At 34.0% G+C, this 16,528-nt stretch overlaps 1 protein-coding gene across 1 annotated transcript; it reads left to right on the top strand.

Moving 5' to 3' along the window:
- The first annotated feature begins 389 nt into the window (after positions 1-389).
- LOC143239195 (uncharacterized) lies at positions 390-11,085 on the top strand. Its single transcript, XM_076480079.1, has 4 exons — positions 390-1,122; positions 2,594-2,731; positions 5,997-6,073; positions 7,748-11,085. The coding sequence occupies exons 1-4, from the start codon at positions 1,101-1,103 to the stop codon at positions 8,927-8,929; spliced, it is 1,419 nt and encodes a 472-aa protein (XP_076336194.1). The 5' UTR covers positions 390-1,100; the 3' UTR covers positions 8,930-11,085.
- The last annotated feature ends 5,443 nt before the right edge of the window (positions 11,086-16,528 follow it).

Consider the following 16,528-nt stretch of genomic DNA (forward strand, 5'->3'; position numbering starts at 1 on the left):
ACTAGATAGAGGGAAGGGAGCCAGTCATCACTACCAACCGTCATCTCTTGGGCTGCTCTTTTACCAACGAAAAGTGGGATTAATAGTAACATTATAACACCCCCACGGCTGAAAGAGCGAGCATGGTTGGTGTGAAGAGGATTCGAACCTGCAACCCTCAAGTTACAAATCAAGCGCCCTAATCACCTGGCCATGCCACCATTAACATAAACACGTGTTTAAAGAAATTTGATATTTGTCTTAAGACTAAATAACAAGTTTCTAGCCGTTTAGAGACCTTCAACAACTACCATAATTGGCAAAAGCAACCGTTTGGATTTATATAAATATTGCGAATCTTCTTGAGCTCCAAATTAACAAATTAATTAGATTTCGTTCGTTAACCCATCTGGTCAAGGACCCAAAATAATTTTGCTGAACAAATCGAAGAATGAAGATTCGACGACCGCGCTTTGCTGGTACTTCAAGTTTGAAATGTAGGTTAGGAGAGCTTTCGAAGAATAGGATGAAACACGTTCAAGTTCAAGTTCTTTACCAGACGTTGTGCTGTTTACGTCTCGTCTTTTCTTTAGAAGCGTACCAGCCCGTTATGGTCTGCGAGTTTGTGAGAAGCTTCGCAAGGCCACTGCACAACACGTGAACTTTTTTATATAAGTATTTAAATTTTCTATCCTCTATGTAGGTGGTTCATGCACTTGAATATAAATTTAGGACAAGCTGATTTTACCTGCTTCCTTCGTTTGTTTTGTTTGGTTCTTAGTTTTCTGATCTCAGAATTATTTTAAGCGTCTAGTTGATGTATAAGATTGTTTGGACATAAAAATTCAACCAGATTTTAAGGAAAAAAACGTACATATATTTGGATGAAACCCGCCTCTTTAAGAGAAGCTAGCCCTAAGTATCACAGCAGAATAAATTTGGTACTACAACACTTCAGGTGTTTCAATTATAACGTATACTTGTGAGCACTACTGTGTGTATTATATTTCACTCAGAATTATCGAATTCACCGAAACTAAAGCTAACAAAGAGTTTGAAATAAGTCATTTTACACTTCCAATTTAACTTTTGTGATAGCACCAGTTCCTAAGAAGTGAGAGATGACTCGATATTCTGAGCTAGGTAAGTTGTTATTTCTAACCCTCTATAATGAAGTGGTGACTTGAACTGTTATATCAAATATTATTGAGAAATTCATTACAGAAACACAAGAAATCATATTCTATAAAACTAATTGTAAATAACGATGAAATATAAAACTGCTAATAATTTATGGAATTATCCCAACATATTAAAAGAAATTAAAACAACAACAAAATAAAGTATCATTCTAACATCTTGTAACTGTGAAAACTAACAAAATTGTTCATGAATAATTACCAATTAAAATGCCTAGTTTTAAACTTAATTTCATGAAACATTTTACTTATTGTCAAATTGCATAAATACTCCCACTTATAAGCAATTTTCAGAATTCTTGAAAACTAAGATACAGAGTTATTTGTTAAGTGCTCACAACGCGAGAGAACAGTCAATTTTCTCTTAGTTTGTCGCTGTTGTTGTTCGCTTAGGTTTTCATTTTGCTTTATCATCGCGGAAACAACATGCGTTTACAAACGTTGTTAAAAGCAGCTCTTTACTAAAAGTAACTGTAGTTAAAGATAATGCTACAAAATTGAACAGATAATATGTTAACAGTAGTGAAGTGGAAGAAGGATTTGATATAAGTGTTTAAAGTTATTTATACCTCAATAAGTGCTGATATAGCTATTGTTACTTTACACCTCAAACACACACTCTTTTGGAAAATATGAAAATATCGTGTTATTTTACACGAATTTAATTCCAAAAGCACCGCTTATGCAAGTTATTGTGCATTTTCTAATACACACATTGAGATATTAAAGTTCTCACATCGTATTTTTGTTTGTTATTAAACATAAAGCTACAGCATAGGCTATACCTGTATTGTGCTCACCTTAGGTATCAAAACCCAGATTTTAAAGCTATAAGCTGAACCACTGGGGAGTCAGTATTTGACACTATTTCTACTAAGCAGTGGTCAGTTTTTTAGTCGGTGGTTATTGAATCACATTCGTAGTTTTCTATTTAACACTGCCCCTCCCCACTCTCCACTGATATAACTTCGAGATTTTGTTTAAGATTATAAGTTTCCACCTCCGCGCCACACTTACAGTTCGGATTGCTTATTATGCAAATACGCGCTAGAACAAAAACAATTCAGTACAGTTTTTGAGGGCCAGGTAGTGGTTTATGCTGAAACCGATCCACCTCTGGTCCGAAACATGGACCCAATCTCTACGAAGATGAAATATCTTTATATTATGTTTTCATGTATAGGTTCTGTTTTCACCGTACAGAGTTTTTCCCTTCACAGCATGCTTTCGTGTATTTATTTTTTCTTTTCACCATACAGAAACGACATTTTTACCCTTTAACTTGTTCGTTATCCATATTGAATGTTAAAACACTGTCGAGGTTTCTGTTTACCAGTGTACTCTATTTAGTTTCATTGTTACTGTTTTTATTCCACCTTATTATTTCCCATGTTTCGATAATCTCGTTTCTCTAGAAAAGGCTAGTGGTGATGCTCGAGTGGGATCAACTCCTGTCTCTGAAGATCCTATCGATAAAGCAAAACACGCTAACTGGAAGGCAAGAATTCTCATAGCTCTCGGGTTAATCCTTCCTATAGTTGCTGGAGTGATAGGTAAAGAATTTACTTAACTTTTACTAACTAATGAGCCCGGCATGGCCAGGTGGGTTAAGGCGTTCGACTCGTAATCTGAGGGTCGCGGGTTCGAATCCCCGTCGCACCGAACATACTCGCCCTTTCAGTCGTGGGGGTATTATAATGTCATGATCAGTCCCACTATTCGTTGGTAAAAGAGTAGCCCAAGAGTTGGCGGTGGGTGGTGATGACTAGCTGCCTTCCCTCTATTCTTACACTGCTAAATTAGGGACGGCTAGCGCAGATAGCTCTCGTGTAGCTTTGCGCGAAATTCAAAAAACAAACAAACTAATATGTATGCAGTGTGAATTCATTAGATAGTAGTACACACGCAATTTGTTTTCGTTCGGCTTAAAACAGACTATTCTGGGTTTTAATGTGATTTTCTTATAACAGACTATTCTGGGTTTTAATGTGATTTTCTTATAACAGACTATTCTGGGTTTTAATGTATTTTCTTATAACAGACTATTCTGGGTTTTAATGTATTTTCTTATAACAGACTATTCTGGGTTTTAATGTATTTTCTTATAACAGACTATTCTGAGTTTTAATGTATTTTCTTATAACAGACTATTCTGAGTTTTAATGTGATTTTCTCGCTAATCACTTGAGTGTATTCACACAGTCTACATAAATCAGTTTTTGGTTGAGTAACATAAACATGTAATGGATCTACTGGCTATTAATAGTTTAATAAGCAAGTAATCTGTGAGTTGTTATATTATTGACACCAGGAGATATTATTTACATTAAAAATACTATATTTATATTTTCTTGTTTTTTTCTTGTGTATTTTTTTGTAATTAAGCACTATGCTACACAAAGGGCTATCTGTGTTTTGCCCACCACGGATATCGAAACTTGGTTTCTAATGGTGTGAGTCCGCAGATATACTGGGAGCTTCCTGGTTTAACAAACACAACGGTTCTGTATACACTGAGGCAGAAATTCATTTTATATTATCAGAATTAGTCCTTGTAGTCAACGTGCCAGACTATGTATGTGAGAAAACAAGGTTCGAGTCAAATTATCACAAAAATCAGGTTCTACACTTTAGGGCCGCGAGTGGGTTATAAGATAAATAGTCAAACTTAATTACACAGCCAATTACATCTCTTCCTCAGAATAAATGCAGTAAGCCAAAAGTTCGCACTTCAAGAGTAATGAGTTTGGTTCGTTTTTTAATTTGGCGCAAAGTTACAGTAGGGCTATCTGCGCTAGTCGTTTCTAATGTAACGGTGATAGACTAGAGAAAACACTACCTACCGCTTACCCTTTGGTTGACTTTCAGCGGCGAATAGTGTAATTGACCATCACATTATAACGTCCCCACGGCTGAAAGGATAAGCATGTTTGTAGACGGAGATTAGAACTCACGACCCGCTGATTGCGAGTCGAGCGCCCTAACCTAGGCCTAAATAAGTCAGTAATTATACTCTGTTAAAGTAGTAAAAACTACTGAAAGTGATTCAAAATAATATATTTTTTATAAGAAAAACGTTTAAAATATCAAGCGATTTGGAGTTCAAGAATGAAACTTTGATGTGCAATACGCTTACGAGAACACAGTGCTAGATTAGGATATCAGCAACAAAAAAACTTTTAAGCAGAGATTCAATTCTTATTAATACAGCGAGAATAAAATTATCTCTTCAAAAATAATTCTGTTGATGACTCCTGGCGTTTTGTAAGTTTTTAAGAACGTTGGCTATCAAAACAAAACCCAAAAAAACATTAATACAAAAATTCCGGAATAATTAAGCAATGTGAGTAGTTTGTATTCTAACCTCAATGCTGTTATTGGTGCTGTCGAATAGGACCTATAATTTTTCTGATCTGAAACACGTCAAAGATGTATTTATTAACTAGCGAAAAAAGCACATATGAATATTTTTTCTTTTGAAGGATTAATACTCTATATATGTCGTTTTCAATTTTTGTGGTCATTTTCAATAATTCTCAATGTCTCTTTTAATAGTGTTTGGAACATTGTAAACAATGTGCAATGGGATTAAATAATATTTATTAGGGCACTTGGATGAAATAATTGGTTAAAACATGACCCAACGTAGTTCAATAATGGACTGCAACAAGAATTAGTTGGGCAGAACAATTTAATAACATGCACAATAGGACAGCATATTTCATTAATGGGCTTAAGCAATCAACAGGACATCACAGTTCAGTAATGGGCTAAAACAAAAACAAGTATGACATCGTAATTCAATAACAGTCTAACCTAGATTTAAAAGCTTATGAATTGGATATTTAAGTAAATAAATGACATAGGTTTAGCCCAAGAGTTGGCGGTGGGTGGTGATGACTAGCTGCCTTCCCTCTAGTCTTACCCTGCTAAATTAGGGACGGCTAGCACAGCTAGCCCTCGAGTAGCTTTGTGCGAAATTCCAAAACAAACAAACAAGCTTCTTTTACGCTACATACTACGCGTTTTCAGTAATTCTTCAGATTTCATCTTCAAACATCATAAAAATGTGGCGCGAAGATCGGCAGTAATGAAATTACTGACAAAGAAAAAATAAAACAATAAACACATGAAGAATAAATCATTATACTTTCCCTTTGCTTCAGTTAATTTAATTTTTGCTAAGCTTTCTTAATTTCGTCGTGCCATCCATATTCTTGTTAAATGACGTTTTCTTTCCTGTATTGTTTTTGAACTATTTTTAGTATTATTCAGCACCCCGCTAGTACAGCGGTATGTCTACGGATTTACAACACTAAAATCAGGGGTTAGATTTCCCTCGTTGGGCTCAGCAGATAGCTCAGTGTGGCTTTGCTGTAAGAAAACACACACACACACACAGTATTATTCAGAATTACTAAAGCGTAAATTTCTTGAGTTACCAGCAGCTTTCGACATATTTTATTATTTTAGCTTGGGGTGTCAAATCATCATTATTATAGCTTCATATTAAATTCGATATTGAAATGGATTAAGACAATTTATTTCAAGTAGATTCAGGAGAAAACAGTGAAACACAATGCTTAGCTTATATTATTGTGAACGTCATACATTTACTAAACATGAATCAAAAATAGCATCTAAAATAACTTCTAGTTCTGAGAAGTATTTAAATAAAACTCTTAGATTTCTCAATTTTATTAATATTCAATTACATTTATCTTTTAATCTGAAAGGGCTGATTTAAAAGAAAAGTTACGTAATGCAAGTGTTAGTTTATGTAAAAATGCATAACACAAAATTCGAATTCCTTTACAGGTGTTGTTGCCTGGGCGGTAAATGCTGACACGATGATGGGAAGAAGCAAAGTAAACACATCATTTAAGCCTAATCAGGTAAATATTGTGAAAAACAACAACAAACTTTCACACGCAAGTTCAAAATAACTACTATGAATATAGATGGTACAATTATTTATTACTTGGTTTTAAATAATTGGACTTAGATTGTCAAATATATTAATAATTTTAGGCCATAGAAAAACAATATATTTTAAAAATATTCTAAATTTATAAATTATTGTAATAAAGTATTACGTATGAATTATAGAATTACAGAGATGCCAACTATTTCAAATGACTGAACGTAATGAGCGTAGACAGAGACCTTTATCATTTGCGGCTACTAGGCCTGATCGATGTCTCTAATTTGTTTATTATTATATTATTATTATTATAACTATTATTATTTATTACTGCTATAGATTGCTCATTTATGACTGTGTTTTGTGTATTTAAACAGTAAACACTGTTAATAAGTATGCTTGAAATCATTTTGTCATTTTCACAACCCAACATTTGTACAATGGCTGTAGTTTTGGTTCTAGCACAACCATATTTTTTCGCTATATCAGAGTCTGGGAACATTTTTCTGAATAGATGTCCTGCATGATCGGCTACAGCTAGAGGTAAATTATGAACAACGACGAATTGCGTGAACATCACTTCTGCATTTATGGTTTCATATTCTGAATTATTACTCATAAATGTCGTTATCTGCATCGTTTTTGCTTCGACTCAGCCTTTTGTCGGTGAGATGCCGATTTTGTATGTCTGGAACAATCGTTTATCTCGCCATGCGCCACAGAAAAATCGATGTGACAAACTGTACAAAACGCATGACTGTCACTGATTTTTGATGCAATGACCGGATATTTTGCACCATACTCTTTCCTAAATTTTTGATTCACAGTTTTAGTCCTTTTAGATTTGCCAGAAACAAGACAATCTGGTAAATGAGGCCCCTATTCCAGCTTGTGAACGATCGCATTGTTGTTTCTATGCCGCTTAGAAAACGAGAAATACCCATCTACGCGAGCGCTGATTGACTGACAAGCATTGATGACGTAACTATGGATTTCACCACGTACCCAGTATGAAGCACCGCACTCAAACTATTGGTAGACGTCGGAGATACAAATATTTTTTATTATTTCAAGCACAAACGTGATTATCGCAAGTAGCCATTTGGACTATGTCTTTTATTTATTATAAAAATTTATTTGTATCTCACTAGAAATTTTCTTTACACCCCTTTCAAGCCTTAGGGGAACAATTTATATAATTTAATATATAATACTTTGGGAGTTGCAACAAGTCGTAATATTTGTCTGTATGAGCGTACAGGCGTATGTATACACCAAAATCGTAATTATTACGCTCAAATCATAATGGTTGGCATCTCTGGAATTATAGTTTTGTTGTATATGTTGATAAAATTTAAGTTATTTCTATTCAATAAGCATTTTATGAATTAATTTTTGAGAATTTTGTAAAGAAAAGAACAGTGTATAGGTAACTGTATAAAAATTAAAGTTTTAGTAAAATAGTTAACGTATTACCAAGGGATGTGAAAGTTACTTTAGCATTCTAGAATATTGAAGAATAGAATATAAAAAAAATTACTATTAGATTATATCTGTGATCATATTTTAGTTCCAACTTATGCCATTAATACACATTTTTGGTATTCCTTTTTACTGTTAATCTAATGTGTTTATCCAAATCTAGATCAATAGTGGAACTATTGGTAGAACAAAAGGTCATAGTTTGTCATTTCTGGAAAACAGAGTAGACGAAAGTTTTGGTACAAACCGTGTTCTAAGCAGGCCCGTGAGCAAGTTTCCAGCCGTTACTATGAGAAGTGGTATTACAAGAGATTTCTCCAATCCTAATAAAGACGTCATTTCTAGTAGTTCAGGCCAGTCAAAAATGAAAAATGATGATGTGTTTTTTGTCCAATACGTACCAAATGGTAAAAAGAAGTACAATCCAACAACGGAAGAAGAAATGTTTGTTCAAAGTCCGATTGACAATCAAGGATCATCAACAAAAGTGACGATAAAGAAAAGCGATGAGATCAGTGACTTACTGACGAAACTTATTAAAGAATCCAAAGACAAGGGCAAAATCTCACAGCATTCTCTTGTTTTTTCGCCTTCAACGATTAAATCTACAAAGATTTCGCGATTGGCAAATAATCCAAACTACAAAGTTCAGTTCGATGACGATTTTGATTATATTAGTCCTTTGGATGGCTTACAAGATGATACAACATTAAAGAGTTATCTCACGAGATCTGAAAACAGTGAAAAATCATCCCAGACCTTGGGCCCTAACAGGTCTGGTGAACAACCGCTTGTACCTATTAAGCAATCAACCGTACCAAATGATGGCGGTTACTCTGGCGGATCATCACAGAATTATGGAGAATATGCTCCTTCAGCTCCCTCCCCTTCTTCTAGTTACCCATCACCTGTTGAGAGCTATTCATCTGACAACTATGGACAACATCCTCCTGCTTCTGATTATCCTCCTTCCAGTTATCCAGCACCTGTTGAGAGCTATTCATCTAACAACTACGGACAACATCCTCCTGCTTCTGATTATCCTCCTCCAAATTCTCCAAAAATAGACTACAAAAATGATGGAAGTTACGATAATGATTATCAGGAAAGTAGCTACGTTCAGGGGTACAACGACTACGTTCCCTCTAAGGGAGTATCATTACACATAGATGGGGGTGGCGGCCATGGACTAATTAATCCTATCAGCTCTCTCTCAAGCCTTTTGCTTCCTAGCTTGGGGAAACCCAAAGTCAACCTCAATGGACGAGTAGTGCTTGGAGTTGTTCTGGATAAAGGAATCGGACTGGGGGGTCACAAAGGGCTACAGGGGGGTTATATCGGTTAAAGGGAGAATCATCAGTGTCAGTGTTCTTCAGACTAAGAACAAACTCAAATGAACAAAATTTTCCTAATTTCATTATGTTGGACTTTACTGCCCGAGTTGAATCGAATTACGTAACCTTACTGTGTTCAGAAATAATGGACAGCATGCAGCAATGAATGTTGAATATTAAAATCATGTAAAACATATGATAACGAAGAAACATGTCTGTGTATATATGTACTATTAGATAATTTGAAATAAGACGTTTTATGACAAAAAATATAATTCCAACTTTATGTTAATTTGTTTTAATAAAATAACACTATTATAATAATAAGTCCGAAATGAAACGAACGATAAGTTACATTAGACATATGGTTTTAGGCTTAGCGCGGTGGCGAGTTGAGAGCGTTTCAATGATTTTTTTTATGAAGTAAGATGGTTTAATATAATGCTGTGATGACCATAATCCAACCACCTATATAATCTATCAATGTAGGAATTCATTTTGTACTCGACTTCTTTTATCTCGTCTTTAAAAACGTTTGTATTTGATATTATGTCACATAAATCAAGATCCCCTTTTTTCTAGGAGTAGTAGTACATGCTTACTGAAGTGTCATATAAGATAAAGGATCCATTTCAGAGGTCTGTTTAGAGCTAATTAATCTGAGGCTAATGAATGTAATTTGTGTTTGATCGGAAAGAAAAGAAAATAATGTCATTTTTATTTGGCTTCCAAATACAGACTTTAGGCTGCAAGAGACAAAAGCTTTACTGATAGAAAAAGTGTGAATGATGATAAATATATATATATCAGTGAAGTACACTTCAAGTTCTTCTTCCAATAGTACTTTATACTTACACATAAATATTATACAGTTATTAAAATCGCGTGAGCACGTTGTGTCAGTTTCTTCACAAAAATGTGAACAAAATTGTACTTTTGAAAAAAAAATCGAGTTTCCTAAGCCTAATGAGATACTATAGAATAGCCAAAAAGCAAAGAAGTCAACAGGATTTCATCGAACACGTTTTTATAGTGTCGTGATCATTTTTAATCTTCTATTACCGGACGCCTGAAATAGACTGTATGTGTGTTTATGTACTATTTCTAACAGCCATAATTGTGGACCCATCACTGTGAATTTTTATGAATTAGTATTTTATTCAACAGGAAATAGTCTAAACACATATGATCTTTATTAATATCGAAACAAATAACGAAATATGTGCAGTACTTATACCTGTCTACGCGGATAAGACTTGCCATTAAATACCCATTTGAGTGTTACCTTGAATTCGATAAAAAACTTATTAAGGTACCAAAATTTAATAATTAATTAATTACTATTGTGATAACTATATTTTAAGTATTTAACTAATGTCCCCCACTGATGGCTTTGCGGTAAATCTGAACGTTTATAATGCTGAAAAATCATGTTTCGATACCCGCAGTGAACACAGCACAAAACGATAGCTATCATGTAGCTCTGTGCTTAATGACACATAAAAAACTTTTTTAATATTTTAACCAGCAATTATAATTATGTAATTTCAGTTTAATTGACATTTTTCCTTATATTGATGATTATTTTTCTATTGTAAACACTACAGGTTTTTAATTAAGCTTAAGGCGTATTATTTTTAAAAGCGTAAATTACACTGAATATAAGTTTTATGGTCACGCAATACTAGTGATGAGAAAAACTATTCTAAGTTTGATATCATGTGCTGTAGTAAAACATTTTTACTTTAGTCGGCAAAATAAATTACGTACCTTTGTTTCTGTTGAAGCTATAAATTAAATGTAACGCATTTTCTTACTTTTCATATATATGTGGCCCCAGGGAAATGTAATAAAACCATTTCAAGATAATTTTACATCTTAACTGTCAAAGGAATTTCTAAAATTTGAGATATTTGTTGTTTTATCTAAGTAACTGAAATTCCAAAGTGTTTTGTTTTATAGAATATACTTTGTATATTAGTATGTGTGTTCGATTCGTACAAGAAGAAATAATTGGTGTTTCTTACTTTGAAACAGTGGATTCTTTACTTGAAACATTTTTATAGTTATTATATGATAAATGTATGAAATGATTTAATCAAAAATGAATACATTTAATGTAATTAAGATGTTGTATTTGTATGAAATAAAAGAGGCAGGCACCTCCTATAAAGTTTTCTGTTTTCTTTCATTCATCTTAAAAGAATATAAAACATGAGTGGAAGAACCAGATCTGAGCAGAAAACATTTCTCTTCTACTCTTGCACGATGTGGTGTCGCTTTTCCATAACTTCTAAAAGTTTTTACTGTTTAAATTTTGCATTGAACTAACATACGTTTAATTGTAAGACTAATTATCAGTCATCTTTTATTCTCGTGGTCTGTTGATTAAGATATTCGACTCATACTGTGTTATCTTTACGTAGAATGATATTATTTGCGATATATTTATCAAACAATCCAAAATCGAACCCAGTCAACGACTGAGCACGTAACTACAGAATGGACTAGTTCATGCACAATCAGTTCGTTTTTCACTGTAATACAAAAGTTACGTTTTTTGTTTGAAAAATGTTTCCACCTTATTCAATTTTTTATCAAGTACGAAACTAATTTATAAAATGGGTTGATATAATTTTTATGGTTTTTCTGCTGTTTTATAAAATATGTTTTTGAAATATACAATGCCATTCATTGTATTAAATCTGTTACGTGAACTTAAGCTTTTAATCTTGTTTTACAACTTTTTCAAAGAATAAAAGAATATACGTTTTACACAACGCTGAAAAAATATACGCGTACAAATAAAATAGTGATTACTTCTATACGTATTACAGTTTAAGATGAATAAATCAGATGTGATATAATCATAAAATCTGCAAAACCTAGTTCTGGTTTTCTCCCGTTTCAACTTCAAGAATTATAGTGGACACGGCCTTTGCTGATCACAGTTCAATAGAAATGAAAAGAAGTCATCACTTACTAACTACCATAGCCTAATTAGTATCTCATTCATTTCACTACGTTCACTTGGGTACCATATATCAAATCGTAACAAATAAACTAGCAACAGTACATTACAAAGTTCCTTAGATAGAGCCTCAGGTCGGCTAGAAGTACGTGCGCCATGGAGGGGCAACAACTTGTTTGGAATTAGAGGAGGGTTTTGGTTTATTTGGAATTTCGCGCAAAGTTACACGAGGATTATCTGAGCTAGCCGTCCCTAGTGTAGCAGGTAGAGACCAGAGGGAAGGCAACCAGTCATCGTCACTCACCACCAACTCTTTTGGGGCACTCATTTTACCAATGAAACATAACGTTCCCACAGCTGAAAGCGCGATCATGTTTGGTGGGAAATCAGACTCTCAGATTGCGAGTGAAGCGCCCTAACAACTTGGCCATGCCAAGTAAATGAGGACGATCATATTTTGGAAAAGTCTGATTGGTTGTTTGGAATTAATAACAAAGCTATATAACTGGCTAGTCGTACTATGCCCAAGATGTGTATCGAAACTCGATTTCTAGCGGTTTGAGTCCGCAAACATACCGCTGTACCACTGGGGAAGGGGAAGAGAAAAATGTTAATCCATGTCACTTTCATTTCAGTGTAGTTGCAATAAACAACAACATAAATAAATCCTATGAAAATAAAACATTATAAAATAGCCGTGCATTACGAATTGTAAAATTATATTTTTTCTCGAAAACTTTTACTTTTATTATATACAGTTTTAATTATTACACAGGCCTGCAAATTTAAACTTCATAGAAGTTATTTCGGTTTTAATAATGGATTTTCCATAATTCAGTTACGCAGTTCACCGCTGGGACAACCTTTGAGTATACAATGCTAAAATCAGGGATTCGATTCCCCTCGGTGGACACGACTGATATCCCCATTTGTAAGAAAAACACAAAGCACAAAAATCAGTTTCGCAAATAATATTGATTTTTTATGGCGTAAGATTTTTTTTTTTTTTTTTTTTACAAATCAGAGAGAAAGAAAAATTCATACTTAGATTATTCCCTTTACCACAATGACCATTTTTATGAATGTTATGAGTTAACAAAAATACAAACAAACTGAAGAAAAGAGAAGAACATTGATAACTAACGAATATGTATCCTCATTCTTCGTGATTCTTTGTGAAATCTATGTTTTTAGTCTCAAAAACTAACTCTTGTAATCATCTATTTTGTGCATTGCGTCTGGAGCATCTCGTTTCAATGACCAGCAGTAATCAGCCATCATGGTGGTGTTCCATCTTCCTGATACCTCTTCTAAATTTTCCTTGATGTCTCGATGTAATATTTCCCTTTGTTCTTTGCTGACAGCACCGAGATTTTCAGAGAAATAGTCAATATGTGAATGTAAAAAATTGACTTTGAAGCTCATATTACAACCATACTCTCTGAATTTATCAAGCATGTTATTGACGATAATTTCTTAATATGGATCCTTGTTGCTTCCTAAAAATTGTCAACAACATCTTTAAAGGTGATCCATGCTTCTTTTTCAACTTTCCTCATTGTCTTTCTGAACTGTTTATCCAAAATCAATTTCCTAATCTGAGGTCCAACAAAATCCCTTCTTTACGTCTTGCTTCTGAAATAGAAGGAAACTTGTCATACAAGTACTTGAAACAGTCACCATCTTTGATTAAGGCCTTTAGAAACTGCTTCATCAAGCTGAATGGTATGTGAAGTGAAAATAACAGGACTATATTTGTGTCAACCAAACCCTCATGTTCAATGTTTTTCGATCCATTGCTTCTTTATCCAGTGCTAATTTCGTGCTCTGCTGTCCCATTCACACCAAAAACTCGGAAACTTTGTATAATCGGATTGTCAACTTAACAAAATTAAAATGACTTTTAAGTCTCCACAAAGTAATCAACAATGTTTTTTTTTTCTATTTGACCTTACTTATTAAGAAGAAGTTCCAGATTTTCGTATCTTTCCTTCAAGTGAACCGAATGACAATAAGAACAGATACATATATGTTACCATTGTGAAGGTGAATACCTATTATACTTCTTTTGAAGGAATCAATGAACGATCACCACTCACTTGGTTCATATACTACAACTTCTAACGTTGGTATTAATTCAGCAATTTTGTTCAGTAAACCAGTGAATCTTCTTGTGAAAAGTATGGTATAAATTCTTTATCATGATTTCTGTACCAGTAAAATGATATCCCTGAAAACAAGTTTTTAGCCCGGTGTGTAGACCTCAAAATCTCCGATGAATCCTCTGGAAGGCTGAATCTCTTAGCAAAATATGAAGTTCATTTTGTATGAAAAGTTCTTGTTCACTAAACGTTTCAGGTTGAAAACAATCCCCCATCATCATTTCTGTTCACATCAGACTCAGAATAAGATGAAACTGTATAACAGTCTCCAGTGGAGAAGGTACAGGTACATCAGGTCTATGAGCAGAAGGTCTTATAGCAGATTAAAGGTTGGATATGAAATTTTCTTTTTATTTCGAGTGTTGGAACCTTGCACGTTTCATAAGCAAAAATATCTGTCATTTCTGTGTTTCACACCAGTCTATTTGAGTTCCAAAAAGCTAAAACTTTTTCTTACATTTTGACCATTGTCTCAACTCGTCGACGTAAACGGTGCAAACTTTGTGTGGAGCCCAAGATTTTCTTTGTGTCCAAAATTTATTCTAAAATACGCATAATTCGTTGTTTTTTTGGTTTCTTTTACGAACACTGTAATATTTTGCCTTTGTTTCTCTAAAGTAAATTTACTACATATATAACAGAATACATTTGGGTGTGCTTCTGTTGGATTCTTAAACGATCAAGAAGATTCTCATGTCGCGATTGGTCGAGATAAATCTATAGCCAGTGGCTGTAAACATCTTAAGCATAACAAAATGTGACTCCGTTTAAATGAAAATGACTCATTTATGTAAAAGTACACATGACGTTTTGTAAAAAATCTGTATGTGATGGAGAAAAATGAATATCATATTCGGATTTAGCCCACACGAATTACCGTAGAACATATAAAAACTTCAAGACAATAAAACCATCAGAGGACTTTATAACGTTGTCAACGTATTAGCGACATCTACCTCTGAGCAAATTAAAATTAATACCATGAAATAATGACCACAGATAAAAGTGCTAGCATGTTTGGTGTGACCTTCAGATTAGAAATCGAGTGCCTGAACCACCTGGCCGTCTCACGTCTGACATTTTATTAATTAGTATTTTAGTTAACAGGAAATAGTCGAAACGTTTAGTTTTTATTACTATTGCAACAAATATGAACAATACTTATTCCTATTTTTGCGGATATGATTTGTAATTAAATACTTATTAAAACGCTAAATAATTTATGATTGGCTACTTTGAAAAGCTTTTTTTTTTATATTTAGGCCAATAACGCATCTTATCATGGGACACTCTCGAGTCTTCTCTCTCTTTCGGTTAATCACGTTGTGCTCACTGCTCACTGGTATCAAACTGAGATATTTGGAACCTTAATTTCTTTGTCCCTATATCTTATCACACAGAAAGAAATGATAAAAATTACTCAAATTATACAATTTTCTAATTAATGTATAACTTTTGGAAATGTGAAACTTATAAAGTTAATTTATTTCTATGTGTGCAAAGTTAACATAGACATAATAATAATCAGAACTGTCCAAAAAAGATTAGGCATTTATGTGCGTGTATCTGTTTACAAGCTGACCAACGAAATGCATTTTCATCCAAGTGCTTGTTTGTTTTGAATTTCGCACAAAACTGCACGAGGGCTATCTACGTTGGTCGTCCCTAATTCATTAGTGTATGACTAGAGACAAGGCAGCTAGTCATCACCACTCACTACCAAGTCTTTGGCTACTCTTTTACCAACGAATAGTGGGATTGACCACACATTATAACGCCCATACGAATGTAAGGGCGATCATGTTTTGGTGTGACGGAGATTCGAACCTGCGTCCCTCAGATTGCAGTCCCCTGCTGGTACAGCGGGAAATCTACTGATTTAAAACGCTAAAATCAGGGGTTCGATACATTTCAGTGGACTCAGCGGATAGCCCGATGTGGCTTTGCTATAAGAAAACACACTCCTTCAGATTACGAGTCGAGTACCCTAACCACCTGGCCATTCACTCAAGTACATTATTCAGCAGCAAAACAAGGCAGCGTCAGTGATGAGAATTTTTGTCCAATATTTTCGGAGCTCTCAGCCAAACATAAAAACAAAACAAACTTTAACTGACAGATATAAAGTCTACTTAGAGCATTTGCTACTAGAATCCATTATGACTAAAATATCAACTTCTGGTAAATAACGATCAATAAACCAAGAACTTAAGGATAAGGAAAAAAGTATAATTAGCTATTACAATGATATATACAGATTCTCGAATGCTACGGATTAGTATTGAGATGTGCAGACATACCAAACGTTTTCTTGCTGCTTTAGTAATATACCTGTTTCTAAACCTCTTTCGATTACGTAGATTCCATGATGTAACAGTGAAAACACGGTAAAAAAACGTCGTTATGATTACCTTGTTATTCCAGTTATTTCATTGTCATCTACGGTAGATTATGTCTATTCTGCAAGAAAGGACATT

Source organism: Tachypleus tridentatus, chromosome 13, assembly GCF_004210375.1.
Source record: "Tachypleus tridentatus isolate NWPU-2018 chromosome 13, ASM421037v1, whole genome shotgun sequence".
Lineage (NCBI taxonomy): Eukaryota > Metazoa > Arthropoda > Merostomata > Xiphosura > Limulidae > Tachypleus > Tachypleus tridentatus.